Source organism: Leishmania donovani, chromosome 36 (genome assembly GCF_000227135.1).
Source record: "Leishmania donovani BPK282A1 complete genome, chromosome 36".
Taxonomy (NCBI): Eukaryota; Euglenozoa; class Kinetoplastea; order Trypanosomatida; family Trypanosomatidae; genus Leishmania; species Leishmania donovani.
This window is the reverse complement of record NC_018263.1, coordinates 2,000,368-2,014,526: the sequence shown is the minus strand read 5'-3', so window position 1 is coordinate 2,014,526 and position 14,159 is coordinate 2,000,368. Positions and strand designations below refer to the sequence as shown.

Below are 14,159 nucleotides of genomic sequence, written 5' to 3'. Positions count from 1 at the left end.
CCGCATCCCCTTCCCTCCCTCCGTTACCCGTACACGGTGCACGTTGCCATCGCCTTCTTCTCGCATACAACAAACACCTGCATACATATATTTATATATACGCGTGCAAACGCTTGCAGTGATATCGCGTCGCTCACCCGACAACCGTAGTGGGTTTCGACTGCTTTGCATTGCCTGTGTGTGTGTTTTTTTTTTCTCCCGCGCTTCTCTCTAATCTTCTTCCTCCTTTGCGTTTAACGGAGCCATGACGATGAGTCTGAAGTCCAGCACGTGCCGCAGCTTCGTGCGCGTGCGCCCCTTCACGGCGTCTGAGGCGAAGGTGTGCCCCGAGGACAGCGCCATCCCCCGCGGCATCCTCCAATGGGACGGCAATAACATCATCTCTGTCCTCGACCCTCAAAACTACTTTGAGGTGCGCCGCAACGCCGTATTCGCGGTCAGCGAGGTGCTCTGGTCATTTCAGGAGCCCGGAGAGGAGGCGTTGAAGTCTTCGAATAAGAAGAGGCCCGCCACACAGCAGGATGTTTACAATCGTGTCGTGGCGCCGATGATACCGGCGATCGTGGAGGGCTACAATACCGCCTTCTGCGTCGCCGGTGCCAGCAGTAGCGGCCGCTTCTACACCCTCTATGGCGGCGAGGCCGAAGGCGCCCACCGCGGCATTTTGCCCCGCTTTGCTGAGGACATCATTTCCTCCTTCAAAATGAACGCGCAAACCAACAGCTCCCTCAGCGTGGAACTGGAGGCGGTGGACATCTCCGGTGAGACCTACGTTGACCTCCTCGCCACGGGCCGGCACGGTGGCAGCATCCAGACTTCCGCAGATTCACTGAAGCTGCTATCGACCCCCAGCGGGCCGCGGCTGGTGGGTGTCAACAGCGTCGATGCAGATAGCACGCCGGAGCTGCTAAAGGTGATTCAGCAGCTCTACCGCATTGTGGAAAAGCGGAACAGCACACACACCGTCTCCTTCCGCTTCACAGAAACGTTCGAGTTTGAGGATCCGGAGAACGTGAACCAGTCCGTGAGCAAGTCACGTCGCGTGCAGGTGCTGTTTGTGCTCCTGCGCAACATGCCGTCCGCCTTCCAGCGCTGCATCGATGTCGCCGTGGAGCACGACAGCGGGGAGAATCCGCTGGCGAAGGTGCCGGTACGCGAGAGTGCCTTCACGAAGCTGTTCCCATCGCTGCTGCAGCAGGGCTTCCATCTGAACATGATCTCGTGCGTCAGCCCGTATTACGAGCATATGCGAGAAGACATCAACACGCTTCAGTTTAGCGTGAAGGTGAAGAAGCTGAAGGGCAACCCGCAGCTGCTCCACGATGAGAGCTTCGTGGAGATGCGCCGGCTGGCGGACGAGGTAAAGGACCTGCAGGTGGAGGAGAGAAAGACGCATGAGGCGCTGTCGGTCGTGCAGAACGAGCTGAACGTGCGGGAGGTGGAGTTGATGAAGCAGGAGGCTAACTATAACAAGACGACGAACGAAATCACTGAGTCGCACAAACAGGTAAAGCTGGCGACGATCGGCCGAAACATGGAGGCCGAACGCTCGAACCGTGCGCGCAAGCAGATGAACACGGAGCTGAACAAGAAGCGGGCAGAGATCAAGGAGTTCCAACAGATGCAGATGTCCCTCGACGCGGCGTCGAAGAGGCAGATGCGCGACGCGGACGACGCGAAGGTGCGCGCGGAGGCAGTGGAGACCATGTTGAAGAAGCAGAAGGCGAACACTGCCATCTACGAGGAGCGCCTCAACGAGTGCAGGGAGGAGGACAGGAAAACAGAGAGCATTGAGGCCTTTAACGTTGCCTCTCCTGATGAGCAGCGGAGGATGCTCATCAGCGAGTCGGATGAGAAGAAGAATGCGGACGCCGAGATTCAAAGGATCGAGCGAGAGCGCTCCACTGCGAGGGAGCTAGACAAAACCGAAGAGCGAATGCGCGCAATTCAAGCAGAATACGACATCGCCTATAAAGCTGCAGCGCCGAGTCGGGAGAAGGCGGAGCTGGAGGAGGAGATCGCCAAGTATGAGAAAGAGATATCCGAGACACAGAGCGAGATTCGCCGCCTGCAAGATGAGATCGACAAGAAAAAGTCGCAGTGCCAGTGCAACCTCATGTAGCGCGGCAGCTCTGACGTTCTTTCTTCGAGTACTCCGCGTGTACGAGTCTCTGTGCGTGCACAGGCACACACGCACACACAGTCCCCTGTACATTCCCCAAGGCGCATCGTCGACTTGCCTTCGTTCAGTGCGTTGTCGCTTTTTTTCATTATTATGATTTTCGGTAGCTTGCCCTTTTTTGTTGTTTGCGTTTCGCGTTGTCTCTCACTTTCTTTGCTGTTGTTTCGCCACATCTGTTTGAGCATTCACGAGCAGTACGGGCATGAAAATTCGAACAGAGCACGGGGAGAGCGTGCTCAGATGCACTCGCTCGGCATTCTTGATGGCCGTCCGCTAGTCCCGTTGCCCCTCCTCCTTGATGCTCCTGGTCGCTAGAGTTGGCAAATCGCCGGCGCAAGACCAGTAATGGAAGGTGCGGCACACGTAGACGTGGAGGTTTCTTGCGATGATGTGTTGTTTTCTCCTCCTTTTCCCCCAACGTGTCTGTAGTGATGCCGGGGCTTTGCCGCGCCCATTATGTGTCTCCTTTTCGTTTGTTTTTCGTTGCTTGCCTTTCCTCGTCCTCGTGGCTTGCTTTTCTTTTTAGGTTTGCTTCCTGTACCGCTGCCTCTCTCACCTGTACGCATTCATGCATATGTTCTCGCTTTTATTTTGTCTTCTCCGTGTGCGCGGGTGTGCGATGGGGTGCCGATTGCTTGCCATGTCGGCAGCTTTCACTCACTGTGCTCCTTGTCTCACCTCCCCCTCACCCCCACCCCCTTACCACATCCTCATCTAGATGTGGTCGTGTGTGTTTTTCTTTGTTCAGTTACGCAGAAACCATCTAGGCACACACACACACGCACGCACACGCACGCGCGCACACACGAGGAGAGCGGAATGTACAACAGCGCATGTTAAGTTTTCTTTTTTTTCTGTCGCTGATGCCTTCGTGATTTGGTGGTGCACACACCTTCTCTGTGGACTCGACAAACACTGCGTCCTCCCGTCTCTATGTGTCTTTTTTTTTTATTCTGGTTCTTCTCTCATTCTCCTTCATCTGTGCCTCGGCTTTAAGAGTAGACCGCGTCGCTGCGTCGGCGTGTGTGCATGTGCGTGTGGGCGTGTGCGTGCGTGTATGCTTCGAGTGCCCGCTCCGGCTTTCCTCCTTGCCGTGGATCCTTTTTGACTGTTGTGCTGGGCTAGCGGGGAGGAAGCGGGGGAGATGCGCACAGACAAGAAAAGAAAACAAAGGCGCATTTGATTGTTTCTCGCTTGGCCTGTCGTTTTTTCTTTTTGTGTGTGTGTGTGTGTGTGTGTCACATTCGGACTTGCGTGCGGGGCGCATTGTGCGTTGCGGCTCAAGCACGTTTCGCTTTCTTTCGATGCTTCGGCTTCTTCGCAGAAGAGCCACAAAGAGAGGGAGAGGGAATGATACGCCGATGTGTGGAGGGTGACAACACACAGGTGCCTCCGCCCTCACCCTCACGCCGTACACAAAGCATTTATGCCTTTCTTTTGCCGAGCTCTCTTCCCATGTTCCCCCCTTCCCTGCCTCACAAGCGGCCAAGATACATCCACAAACGCGCACGCACAGACCTGTAGCCCTATTTTTGTCTTCACTGTCGTGCGTTTTTTCTTGGGCGCAGCCACCACGCCATCATTCTTTAGAGAGCGCTTCAGCGTGTGTGCGACTACATTGAATAGAACGTATCCTCACTTCGAAACAACACCCTTCGTTAAGCGCGAAACGCAGAGTTCTGTAGAGGTGATGTGTGGGTCCTCACACGCCCCCCTGCCTCAAGTATGTAGACGAAGGAAAGGACTCACAGTCCTTCGATGGGGGACGGGACCACAAGCAGGTGTGTCGGACTGGCTCGTTTTTGTCGTCTGCATTGTTCTTCTTCGGCTGTGATAGAGGGCTTTTCGATTCTGGCGGGGTGTCACCGTTGGCCTAAAGGCTCATGTGAGGTGTAAGGCGAGACTTGAATGATGTTCCGCTGTGTTTCCCTGCAAGGTAGTGGTAATGCCGTTGTCTAATGGAGATTTACTGGGATTGGCCGAACCAACAGCGAGCACAGCTGCTGTGTCACTACGCAACTGATTTGCATCTGTCCCTCTTCAATCACCTCTGGTCATGACAAGACTGTCGTTTCCCTCTCCAACCCCACTGTTGCGCTTTTTTTCTGTCCTGTTTCCGCTCCTCGTGTCTTCACGATGCGCCGCATTCTCGAACGTCTTTCTTGCTGTCGCCACGGTCGACTGCGCCACCGCACGATTAGAGAGCGCGTATAGCTGACACTTCGTTTCTCCCTGTTCCCTTTTCTTACGCCCATTACAGCTCGCCCGCGGTCTCGTTGCTTGGGGAGCTTTTGCCGCACCCATCACCGATCTCCCTACTCGTCAATCTCGACGCCACTGGGCGCCCCCTTGCCCACATCGAAGACCTCCCCGCCATACCACCCTATTCCCTTCTTCATATTTGTTGCGATTCCACCGTAGGCGCCTTTTTTTGTCTCGGGTTTGCGTTTGTTCGAGATCGTTGCGTTCCGCATCAACATACACGCAGACACTCATATCCTCATACGCGTCCTGTGCGACCGTGCTTTTCGGACCCTCTCTGTTCGCGAGGTCGGCCACCAACGCAAACAACCCCCCAACCCGCCCAACAATGGTCCAACTGTCGCTCATTGAGGAGATCAAGGATAAGGCGTTACGCCTTATGCCGAACCCTTACGCCGACATTGTTGAGGAGTGCACCGCCCCGCAACTCCTCATTCCCACCTACGAGCACGTCAAGTTTCTCTGTGAGACGGTGAACAAGAAACCCGAGTCGACCGTTGACGTTGTGCGAGCAATCCGGCGCCGTATCGCGGACTCTCATGTCGCCGTCAAGCACCTGACGATCCAGCTGCTGGAGTCGATGATCAAGAGCTGCTCAACATGGTTTCATATCGAAGTGGCGACGCAGAAGGGTCTTCTGCGCGATCTGGTCGCCGTCGCGTGCGTGCAGCCGACGACCGGCCGCGCGATGCAAGCGAAAGAGTCAGCGCTCTTGCTGACGCTCAACCTCAGCATCTGGTTTCGCGGCCACCCCGCCGAGGAGTGCTACATCCTCACAACGCTTGCCGACGACGTCCGCAACCAAATGGGGCCGAATTGCTTCGAGGGCCTCGAACCGGAACGCAACGCACGCATGAAGGTGGAGGTTCACGCCCCCAACCGCAATCGACGACAGCCAGGTCAGCGCTCGGATGCTGGCCATGACTACCAAGGGGAACGCTCGCATGGTCATCACCGCGACAAGCGCAGTGTCGTGGACGCCATCGCAATCAACCTCCCCACCTCTGAGCGTGTGTCGGCGATGCTGGAAATGTGCATGACCTTTTCTGATTACGTTAACAACACCGAGACGAATCCCAATGTATGTTTGCGCGATGACGAGGTTGTGCAGAGCTACTTGTCGCAGCTGCGTGAAGACCACATTTACGTCACAATTCTACTGTCCTCGAACCTGCAGCTGGACCGCGACTTACTCCGGACCGTCTCTGACAGTCAGTCGGCTGTGCTGGCGAAGGTTGAGAAGTCGATGGCACGGCCGCGCGCTGACGCCACGCCCGAAGGGTCGTCCGCGTTGCCGCCAGCAGTGCAGCAAACCCTAATGCGCTCCGCTGTTGACACGGAGCAGAACAGCAGCGGCGTCTCTGCTTTTCAGGAGACGGGGATGCAACAACGCCCGCCACCACCGCGCGCTGAGGTGCCGAGCGGGAGCGTGGGCATGGCGGGCACCTCTCCGGCGCCGGTGTCTACTCCGCCCCTCGCCGCTGCGCCAGTGGCGGAGGACTTGTTTGGGAACGGGCAGTCTGCGCCACAGGCTACGCCTTCAATGCCCAAGTTACCCGTGCCATCAATGGAGGAGCCGGGGTCGCCGCCGGCGCGATCTCCTCCGGCGGCGTCGCCTGAGGAGACTGCCGACGCCGTGGAGCCTGCTGTGGGCGACTTCGCGACAACCGCACCGACTAGTTCCAATGCTGCGGCGCCGTCACTCATGCGTGCAGAGGCAGGTGACGCGGCTGGGGCGGAGGAGGTGCCTGCGCCGCTCCAGCATGCAGTATCACAGTCCACCTCGGCAGCGGAGGCTGCAGCGGCTCCCGCCCCCCCGACCGCGGACTTATCAAAGGACGCGGATGACTTCGATGCCTTCCTTGAAGGTCACGGCGTCAGCTAGACGGAAAAAAAAATGCGCCGGTGCGTGAGGTACCTGCTGATCCTCTTGGCGCTATCGGCCTCCCGATGTTTTCGACGTCCTCATATCAGCTCAGAAATGGGATTGGTCGGTGCTGCTAGAAGGAGGGGCAGACTTCTCCGTTACTTTGTTGAGCAGGGATGTGCGAGCGGCTTCTGTGCGGCTTTGCCAGTCAGTCTGTGTGCATTCGGCCTTCTACTCCCCTCCCCTCCCCTCCCCGGACTTCCCAGCCTCACCACCATCCTTCGGGTTGCATTTTGCTTTCTCTCTCTTCTCTGCGACTGTTCACCACCGCATACGCGTGATGGCTTTGATGGCGGTGGTGGCGGCGTCTCTCTGCGTCTCTCTATCTGTGCCTGTACCCGGGCGCTCCGTTGCTTTTTCACCGTTTTTCCTTCTTCCCGTTTTCTTTTTTTTTGTGTGCATGTGTGTGTGTGTGTGTATATGCGCGTGTGCGTTCGGTTTTCTCGCTCGTGTAGCCCGATGCACGCCGCCTTATCTCTCGTCCTCTCTCCCCGGCTTGTTGTGACTGTAACGCTCACGTGGGTGAGGACGCCGATGTACGTGTATGTTGTTTTTTTTCGTGTGTGTGTGGGGACTTGGGCGGCCTTCACGGGTTCACTACTCCCTTCTACCATCCCTCACCCCTTCATACAAGCCAGAGATGCACACAATCGCCAACCTACTCTCGAAAGCCCCCCCCCCCCAAACAAACAAACAAACAACAGACACCTACCTACGCGATGATGCGTGGATGATACACAGGTGGCTTTCCTAGCGTCGCGTTCTCCGCCTCGGTTTCGTTTTTCTGTCTCTTGACGTGTGCCTGTCTCTTCCCCTCTCCCCGTCTCTCTCTCTTGTGCCGTAGTGGATGTCACAGCTGCTTGTACGACGCTACGCGTTGCGTTACCGGGGTTTGCTCAGTTCATTCGTTGGTCGCCTCTTTTCTCTCTTCTTTATTTGCTGTATTGCGCTCCCTGATGACGGGAGGGGAGCTCCTCAGTGCGCAGCATCACAGGTCCAGTACCCCCCCCTCCTCCTCCTCCCACCCTCTGTACTCGAAGGCCACAGCAGCCCTCCCTCTGTCCCTGCCAATGCCGCGCCACATCTGGTGGTGACAGGGTCAAATGCCTACAACGCAGGGAGGCCAGAGCGATGTATCGCTACGAGTGTCGGCGATCCGGTCGTGGATGGTGTTGCGCCGGAGCGAGCTGCGACAGTGAAGATGCTTGCGTCATCTGCGGGATGGGCGAAGGGCCAGCGCGACTCGAACGCATCCTAGCAGGTCCTGAGTGTCCAGTGATGGGTGCCTGAGTCGTCCCGAAGAAGATGCATCGCGTGGCGACCGGCAGGGTGGGTAGCTGCTCTGGGGAGATCTTCGAGGCCGGGGGGAAGGGTTAAAGTTCGAGGCCGCGGCCGTGCTATCAGATGACTGAGTCGGCGCGTTGCTGTACTGGCGTGTCTAGCGTTCCTTGGCACCATGCGGACGAGCCTGCGACCGGTGGGGTGGAGTAGAACCCAAATCATGTGCTGTGGCAGAATGGACACGTTGTAAATGTTGCGCCTCATGGTAAAATCTTGTCACAAGGGGGGGGGGCGGCCAGCACCCCGTCACATCGTGGCTCTCCTTCTGTTTCAAAATCTCCGCGGGTTCTTGGAGAAGGGGGCTCGGAGGTGGCTCGCACGCTGGTGGGCTTGCTTACAGACTGAGCAAGTGTCCGACGTAGAGAACACCCGCATCATGCCGCCTCCTGAGGGCCCAGGGGCAGGGCCGCGATGTGTGCAGTCTTATGATCCAACTATCCCCTTCTCTTGCGCGCATGACCTCTGCGGTCGATGCTATTCTGTGCTCGCACAGCATGGCAACTGCAATGCACACACACGCCCCTCTCGCTCCCTGCACTCTTTCCTTCCCTCTCTTCCTGCAGACGACACGCCAGCTCAACGGAACGAGTGTTTTAGGCTCATTGCTTCACCAGTCACCACCCCGACAGAGACCGCCACCGTCAAGCATGTTGGGTGCACCGAGTCCGGCAGCAGGCGAATTCAGACGCCGTCTTGCACGGCTTCAGGGGTGAAGGGCGGACTAGGCAGCAGAGGCACTAACGGGCCGAAGATCCTGGCAGCCCTCTCCGCGCCGAGGGGCAGCACCAGCCGCGAGAACCCTCAAAAAACTCGGAAGACAGGGCTGCCCGTCGGGTAGCCGGTGGAGGGACAAGACAATGAGATTGCTCACAGGGATGGCAGTTAGCCACGCCGGAAGACGAAACGCCACGGAGCTGCATTTTCTTCTGCTAGAGTGCATGCTAACGCAGCTGTGCTGCACGCGCACACGGACTGGCAGCTTGTCGGCTTGGCTGCCCTGATTATGCGCATACGATGCGCACAACGAGACTGCATCCAGCCGCCACACTCTCTCCAGGACCTTTCCGGTGCAGACGTGGAAAAAGCGACCCTTCGTTATCAGATTCAGAGGGGTCCCTCACACTCCCACGCGGCTGTGCCGGGCCGCGGCACTCGTGCGAGAGCGAACGGAGGCGCTGACTATGGAGGGGGTTGGGGCTCGAGACCGCATTGCCACAGCAGTAAGTGGTGTGCCGAGCGTGACGTGAATGAGCGGGAATGTGTGTGTGTGTACGCCGAAGAGAGAGTTAGTCTCTAGGCGACTCACGACCAGCATCAGAGAACGCACACTTTCTTCTCTACCCAGTCCTCCATGCTGAGCCGAGGGGGGACGAAAGCGAACGATCGCCGATGCGATGCGTGAGAAATGGCAACACTCAGGAGTTCTCCCTGTCAATATCGCAGCGCCGCCTAGCGCTGCTGCCAAAGTCTCAGTCACTCCTCTCTTCTCTCGGTGTGCGGGCATTGGGGTGCTGTGTTTGGACCCGTTGCTCGCGTCGACGACATCTTTTGAGTCGACACGCCTTTTCGAGGGGCATGTGTTCCTATCCCTCGGTTGCGTTGCGGCCAGCCCATGAGTGCGGCGCGCTCTTCATTCTACGAGACTTATTTGCTCCCTCTCTTTTCCCTGTCTTCCTCTCTCTACCTCTGCCACTGCAACTGTGCCGCGTGTCGGGCGGTGATGTCGCCGCCTTTATCGTATGCCCACCTCTGCATATCTGCATACGCGATGCTCCTGGGTGTGGGTGTCTCTGCGTACTCGCATCTGCATGTGTCACTTTCGTCGTCGCAGCTCCTCACCTGCGCTCTCTGTCCTGTTCTCGCTCGCTGCACGACCTGTTTTCTCTTTCCGGTTTGCATCGGCCCGTTGAACCCCACCTCCTCTCCTCCCTCTTCCCTTCTCGCCAGGCTTACACATTCCTCTCGGTCGTTACTTTTTGGTCGTTCTAGCGGCACCAGTTCTCACCCTCACCGGTGCACCTTCTCTGTCTGCGCGATTGCCGATAGGCGACGGACCACTTCGTTCCCTGAGCACGTCCCCCTCCACACGTACGTGCGCGCGTTCACTTTACAGACGATTTGTGTGTGTGTGTATTTTCCTCAAATACATGTTTTTGTGTCGTTTTGCAGCTGCTCGTTTGAGACGAAGTGAACGTTCTGTGTGCATCTTGAGAGTAGCAGCCTCAACGCTGAGTGGACGCCTCAGGTACCCGCCCCTGTCTCTCCTCTATCTTTTTTGCAAGCCTTCTCCGCACCGACAGCGGTGAGCAGTAGCGCCTGTGACACAAACACGAGCACACCTCACTTGTCTCGCAACTCCCTTCACATCGCGCTCTTCTTTTCTTCCTTCCCCGTTCTCACGCCACCCCCTCCCCCTTTTCCGTTTTTTCTTTTGTTTTCACTCTTTATTTGCCGTTGCCCCCCCCCACCCACCCACCACCGAGCTGCTGCGCATCGTCTCTTTTCAGTTTTCTATTCGTTGCGTAACGCCCGGGTGCCATCATCTCCAGCCGCGCAGCGCGTGGGCCGTTACGCTTTCTTGCTGTGCTTTCGCTCGGCCGGCCATACTTACCCACGAACACAAAAGAAAACCGATCATGTCGGCTCCGCCGAGCTACACAAACCTTGCCAACGTGGTGAAGGACTACTTGACGAAGGGCAGCGATGCGCGCGGGTGGCAGCTGGACGCGAACGAGAACGGAGCGCCCACGGGTTTCAACGCGTTCCCCTTTGCCAGCCCCAAAGCTATTGGCGCTCACCTCTCCTACGAATGCCCGAGCTACCACACGACCGTCAAGTCGAAGGTGTCCGCCGCGTTCACGTCTTGGCGTGAGTACCTCCCTACGATCATCTATCACACCAAAGTCAACAACACGTCGAACGAGATTGAGGTGGATGCTGCTGCCGCCTCCGTGAAGGTGACATCCAAGCATTGTGTCTTCAACGCCAGCTGCAAGTCGTCGCCGCTCGACGGGTTTGTGACGGATGCAAACGTGACGACGCGTGTGTCCGATCATGTTTACGCTGGCGCGTCGCTGCAGTACGATCCCGAGCGAAGCGGAGTGCGCGACTTCACCGCCCTCATGGTTCGCTACGCCTGCCCACACCTCAGCAAAGGTGATCTGCTTGGTCAGTACAGTCTGCGGAACGGCTTCTCGGTGCACATTCGCGTCCCTATTCACACTTACATAGATGCTGCCGTCATGGCAGAGCGCAGGCGCTTTATCGCCGGCGTGCAAGCCCGTTCGCCGTGCGGCGCTCGCCTCATGCTCAACGCAAATGTGTCAGACGGCACTTACACCATGACAGCTATCCGAAACATGAACGACATCTGGAAGCTCACGGCGACGATGACGGCTCCGTTCGCCTCCGGGGAGGGTGCTGCAGCGCCGCGCTTCGGCCTGAAGCTCACCAACATGGACGCCGCTGACTAAGGTCGAAATTGGAACATCACCGTTGAGTTCTCGCCAAGAACCGTGCTAGAGGATGACGGCGCGAGGCCCAATCAGGATAGAGTGAGTAGGCTGGATCTATTCAGCGTCCTCGATAAACCAGCGCGCAGTTGTCAAGGAGCGAGTACACGGAAAAGCGTGAGCACCGGTAGGGTGCGTTAAGTGCAGCGCACAACTCGTTCTTTGACCCCCTCCGTTTCGGCGCCGGCGAGCATCGGACAAACATGCTGTTGCTTGTTTACTTTTTCCGTGATTCCTTCACTGGTTGCCCTATGCGCCCTCCCTTCACGTACCTCCCTTTCCCTCACTCAACCCGCTCACCTACTAGCCTTCTGTGATGCTGCTTGTGTGTGTGTATGAGTGTGTGGGTGGGTGTGTCTTCGGCCACCGCACGCGCGAATCCTCGCCCCCTTCCCCATCTCGTGATCAGAGGCAGTGTCGGTGCAACCGCCCCAGCCTCCCCTTCCTTTCCTCCACCCGCGACAAGCGCAAAGCATCCGGTGAAAGTCACACGCGGGAAAGCGCACATCAGATAGAGGCCGAATCATAAACGGACGCGCGACTACCGCCGTGCCGCTGCCTTGCTCGTCAGTGCCTTACCTTCCGTGCGTGCGTGTTTGTCTTCAGAGTCGTATGGAAAAGGCCAAAGGCAAGGGTGACCGCAGCAAGAGAAAATCAAGGCAACCATGACTTGCAGAGGGGACCCACGCGTGACTCCGAAAGGTGAACTGCACCGGGCACCGTTACTGGTGGTCTAGGAGAGGTAAGCGAGTCTCTTCGACGGTCGAGGTGGATCCAGCAAACGGGAAAAAAGTGCGCGATCAACAGCGAAGGTGCCACGCGTATCTGCCCTTCTCGAATCAACGAACAAGTTTGCTCACTCTCCCCGTTGGTGTGAGTAGGTGTGCGGCAACAGATCGAAGCCGCTCCAGTCCGCCTCTCGGACAGTCTCGGTGGAACCTTTCGGCGACACGCCCTGCTGCGTAGTTTGCTTTTTACTGCGCGTTCGTGTGTCTTGTAGGCCTGACCTTCTCTTCTCTCTTCCTAAGCCTCTTCCATCTGCTCTCCACAAGTGTTTCCGCATATGTGTGATGAACACACGCCTCCTTTGATCTGTTCTGTGATGTCTTCACTACACGCGCCGCGTCGTTGTGCCGCTAGAGGGTGATGACGGCGGATTTCCGTTGAGTGGCTGCTTGTAAAAAAAGAAGAATAAAAAACGAAGCCAAAAGACGTGCACAGACTGTCGCTTCTATCCGCTGCGCCGACAGCGAGGCGCACACCGCGTTTTTTTTCCCTTCTTGCTCACTTCAGGCCTCTTAGTGATCCCGGTGTAACGGGTGTCGGCGCGGAAGAGAGGCTCCGTCGATGATGTGCGCGCCACTGCGAATACCACACAGACAGGCAGCACAGCCCCTGCACAGCCATCGCCGCCGCTGTTCACGTCACTGACTCAGGTAGCGAGTCTCTTTGACAGTGCCTCCCATCGCCTTCCTCTCGTTAGCGTTTCTAATAGCAGTGCTTCGAATGGATCCTACGTGCCCGCTCACCGGTTTTCTCGGCATGTGCCGGCAATCCTTTCATCTCCGTCGGCAGGCTTCGAAGGAAGCGGTATCGTGATGGCTGTTGCTGCCCCGACGCTCAGCTGGGCTCCTTATCAGCACCTTGTGGCGAAGAAAAGAGCCCTGTGCGACAACGTGGAAGCATTCCAGGCACTTCTCCTGCGACTGGCTGCGCTGCTCAGCCATGTTCATGAAGCGCACAGCTACTGGAAAGCAGGGCTGGCACGCGCACGGTGCTGCCGAAAGAGCTGGGCACCTTCGGTGTCGATGCGGCAATGCCGTCATCAGTAGTAAGGGCAGGCTCCTTTCCACCTAAGGAATTCGATGGAAGGGAGATCCAAGTACTGTTAGATATGGCCGACAGGAAGGACACCGTGATTTCGTCCGCTCAGCAGCTGTTGCGGCATCAAGAAGGTCATTCCGATGAGGTACTCGACAGCCTCGTAAAGAAGAAGAGCGCACTTATCGAACGGATGATGCTGAGAATTGACGACGAGAAGCGTCAGCAGCCGAAAAACGTTAGTGCTTTTGGGCAGACCTACGCTCCCAGGAGCTGATTTCTCTTGCGATGTGTGACACGAGTCGGCCGGTAAGTGCGCACACCCAACACATGCACGCACAAGGACAAACTCACTCGGTCCTCCTATCCGTATTCCGCCTCTTTCTCCCCAATTGCTCTTCTCTGCTATGTCGACGTGAAAACTTAAAGGAAAAAGAGATGACCGTTTCCCGTCTCGCATCCTTAGCGTTGGCGCGTACGCGACCCCTCTGTCTGAGCCTGTGCTGCGCAAGGACGCGTCACGCAGGACGCGGGAGGGCACGGTAAGTCGTGCGAGGCCGCTTCCGACATCAACAATCTTGTCCCAGCGCTCCCCTCTTCTCTGCCTGCTACACTGGTGACGATGGGTCTCTCTTCATCGCATCAACTCGACTCTGTGGCGGAGAAATTTTTCCCAGGATCACCCTCCCTCTTCTTTCCTTCACAATACTCTCCTCTTCTCCTTTACTCATATCACATCGACTCGCGCTGGCACTGCAACTGCTCATGCACCCATACCCGCACGCACCTTCGTCAACGGCGCAGTCTTGCTTCCTCAAGGCTTTCCTACACCCTCCCACCCCACCTTCTCTTCGCGACCCGTCACCATGACCGCTGTGGAGTCTGGCTCGAAGGTTCTCCGGATGAAGGAGAGCGACGCGCAGAAGCTGCTGGCGATGCGCTGCCACATCGGCACGCGCAACCAGAGCAGTGCGATGAAGAAGTACATCTACGGCCGCACGGCGGAGGGTAGCCACATCATCGACTTGCACATGATGTGGGAGAAGCTGATCCTCGCTGCTCGCGTGATCGCCGCTGTGGAGAACCCGAAGGACGTGTGCGTGTGCTCGTCGCG

At 57.3% G+C, this 14,159-nt stretch overlaps 3 protein-coding genes across 3 annotated transcripts; all 3 read left to right on the top strand.

Annotated features, from left to right (window-relative positions):
- Positions 1-244: 244 nt before the first annotated feature.
- Positions 245-2,122, top strand: LDBPK_365380 (hypothetical protein, conserved; the record flags this gene model as incomplete). The annotated part of the gene is made up of 1 exon (XM_003865604.1): positions 245-2,122. One exon carries the CDS (start codon positions 245-247, stop codon positions 2,120-2,122), a length of 1,878 nt encoding a protein of 625 aa, XP_003865652.1.
- A 2,650-nt stretch (positions 2,123-4,772) lies between these two features.
- On the top strand, positions 4,773-6,329 carry LDBPK_365370 (hypothetical protein, conserved; the record flags this gene model as incomplete). The annotated part of the gene is made up of 1 exon (XM_003865603.1): positions 4,773-6,329. One exon carries the CDS (start codon positions 4,773-4,775, stop codon positions 6,327-6,329), a length of 1,557 nt encoding a protein of 518 aa, XP_003865651.1.
- A 4,019-nt stretch (positions 6,330-10,348) lies between these two features.
- On the top strand, positions 10,349-11,185 carry LDBPK_365360 (hypothetical protein, conserved; the record flags this gene model as incomplete). Its single annotated transcript, XM_003865602.1, has 1 exon — positions 10,349-11,185. The coding sequence occupies one exon, from the start codon at positions 10,349-10,351 to the stop codon at positions 11,183-11,185; it is 837 nt and encodes a 278-aa protein (XP_003865650.1).
- Between the last annotated feature and the right edge of the window lie 2,974 nt (positions 11,186-14,159).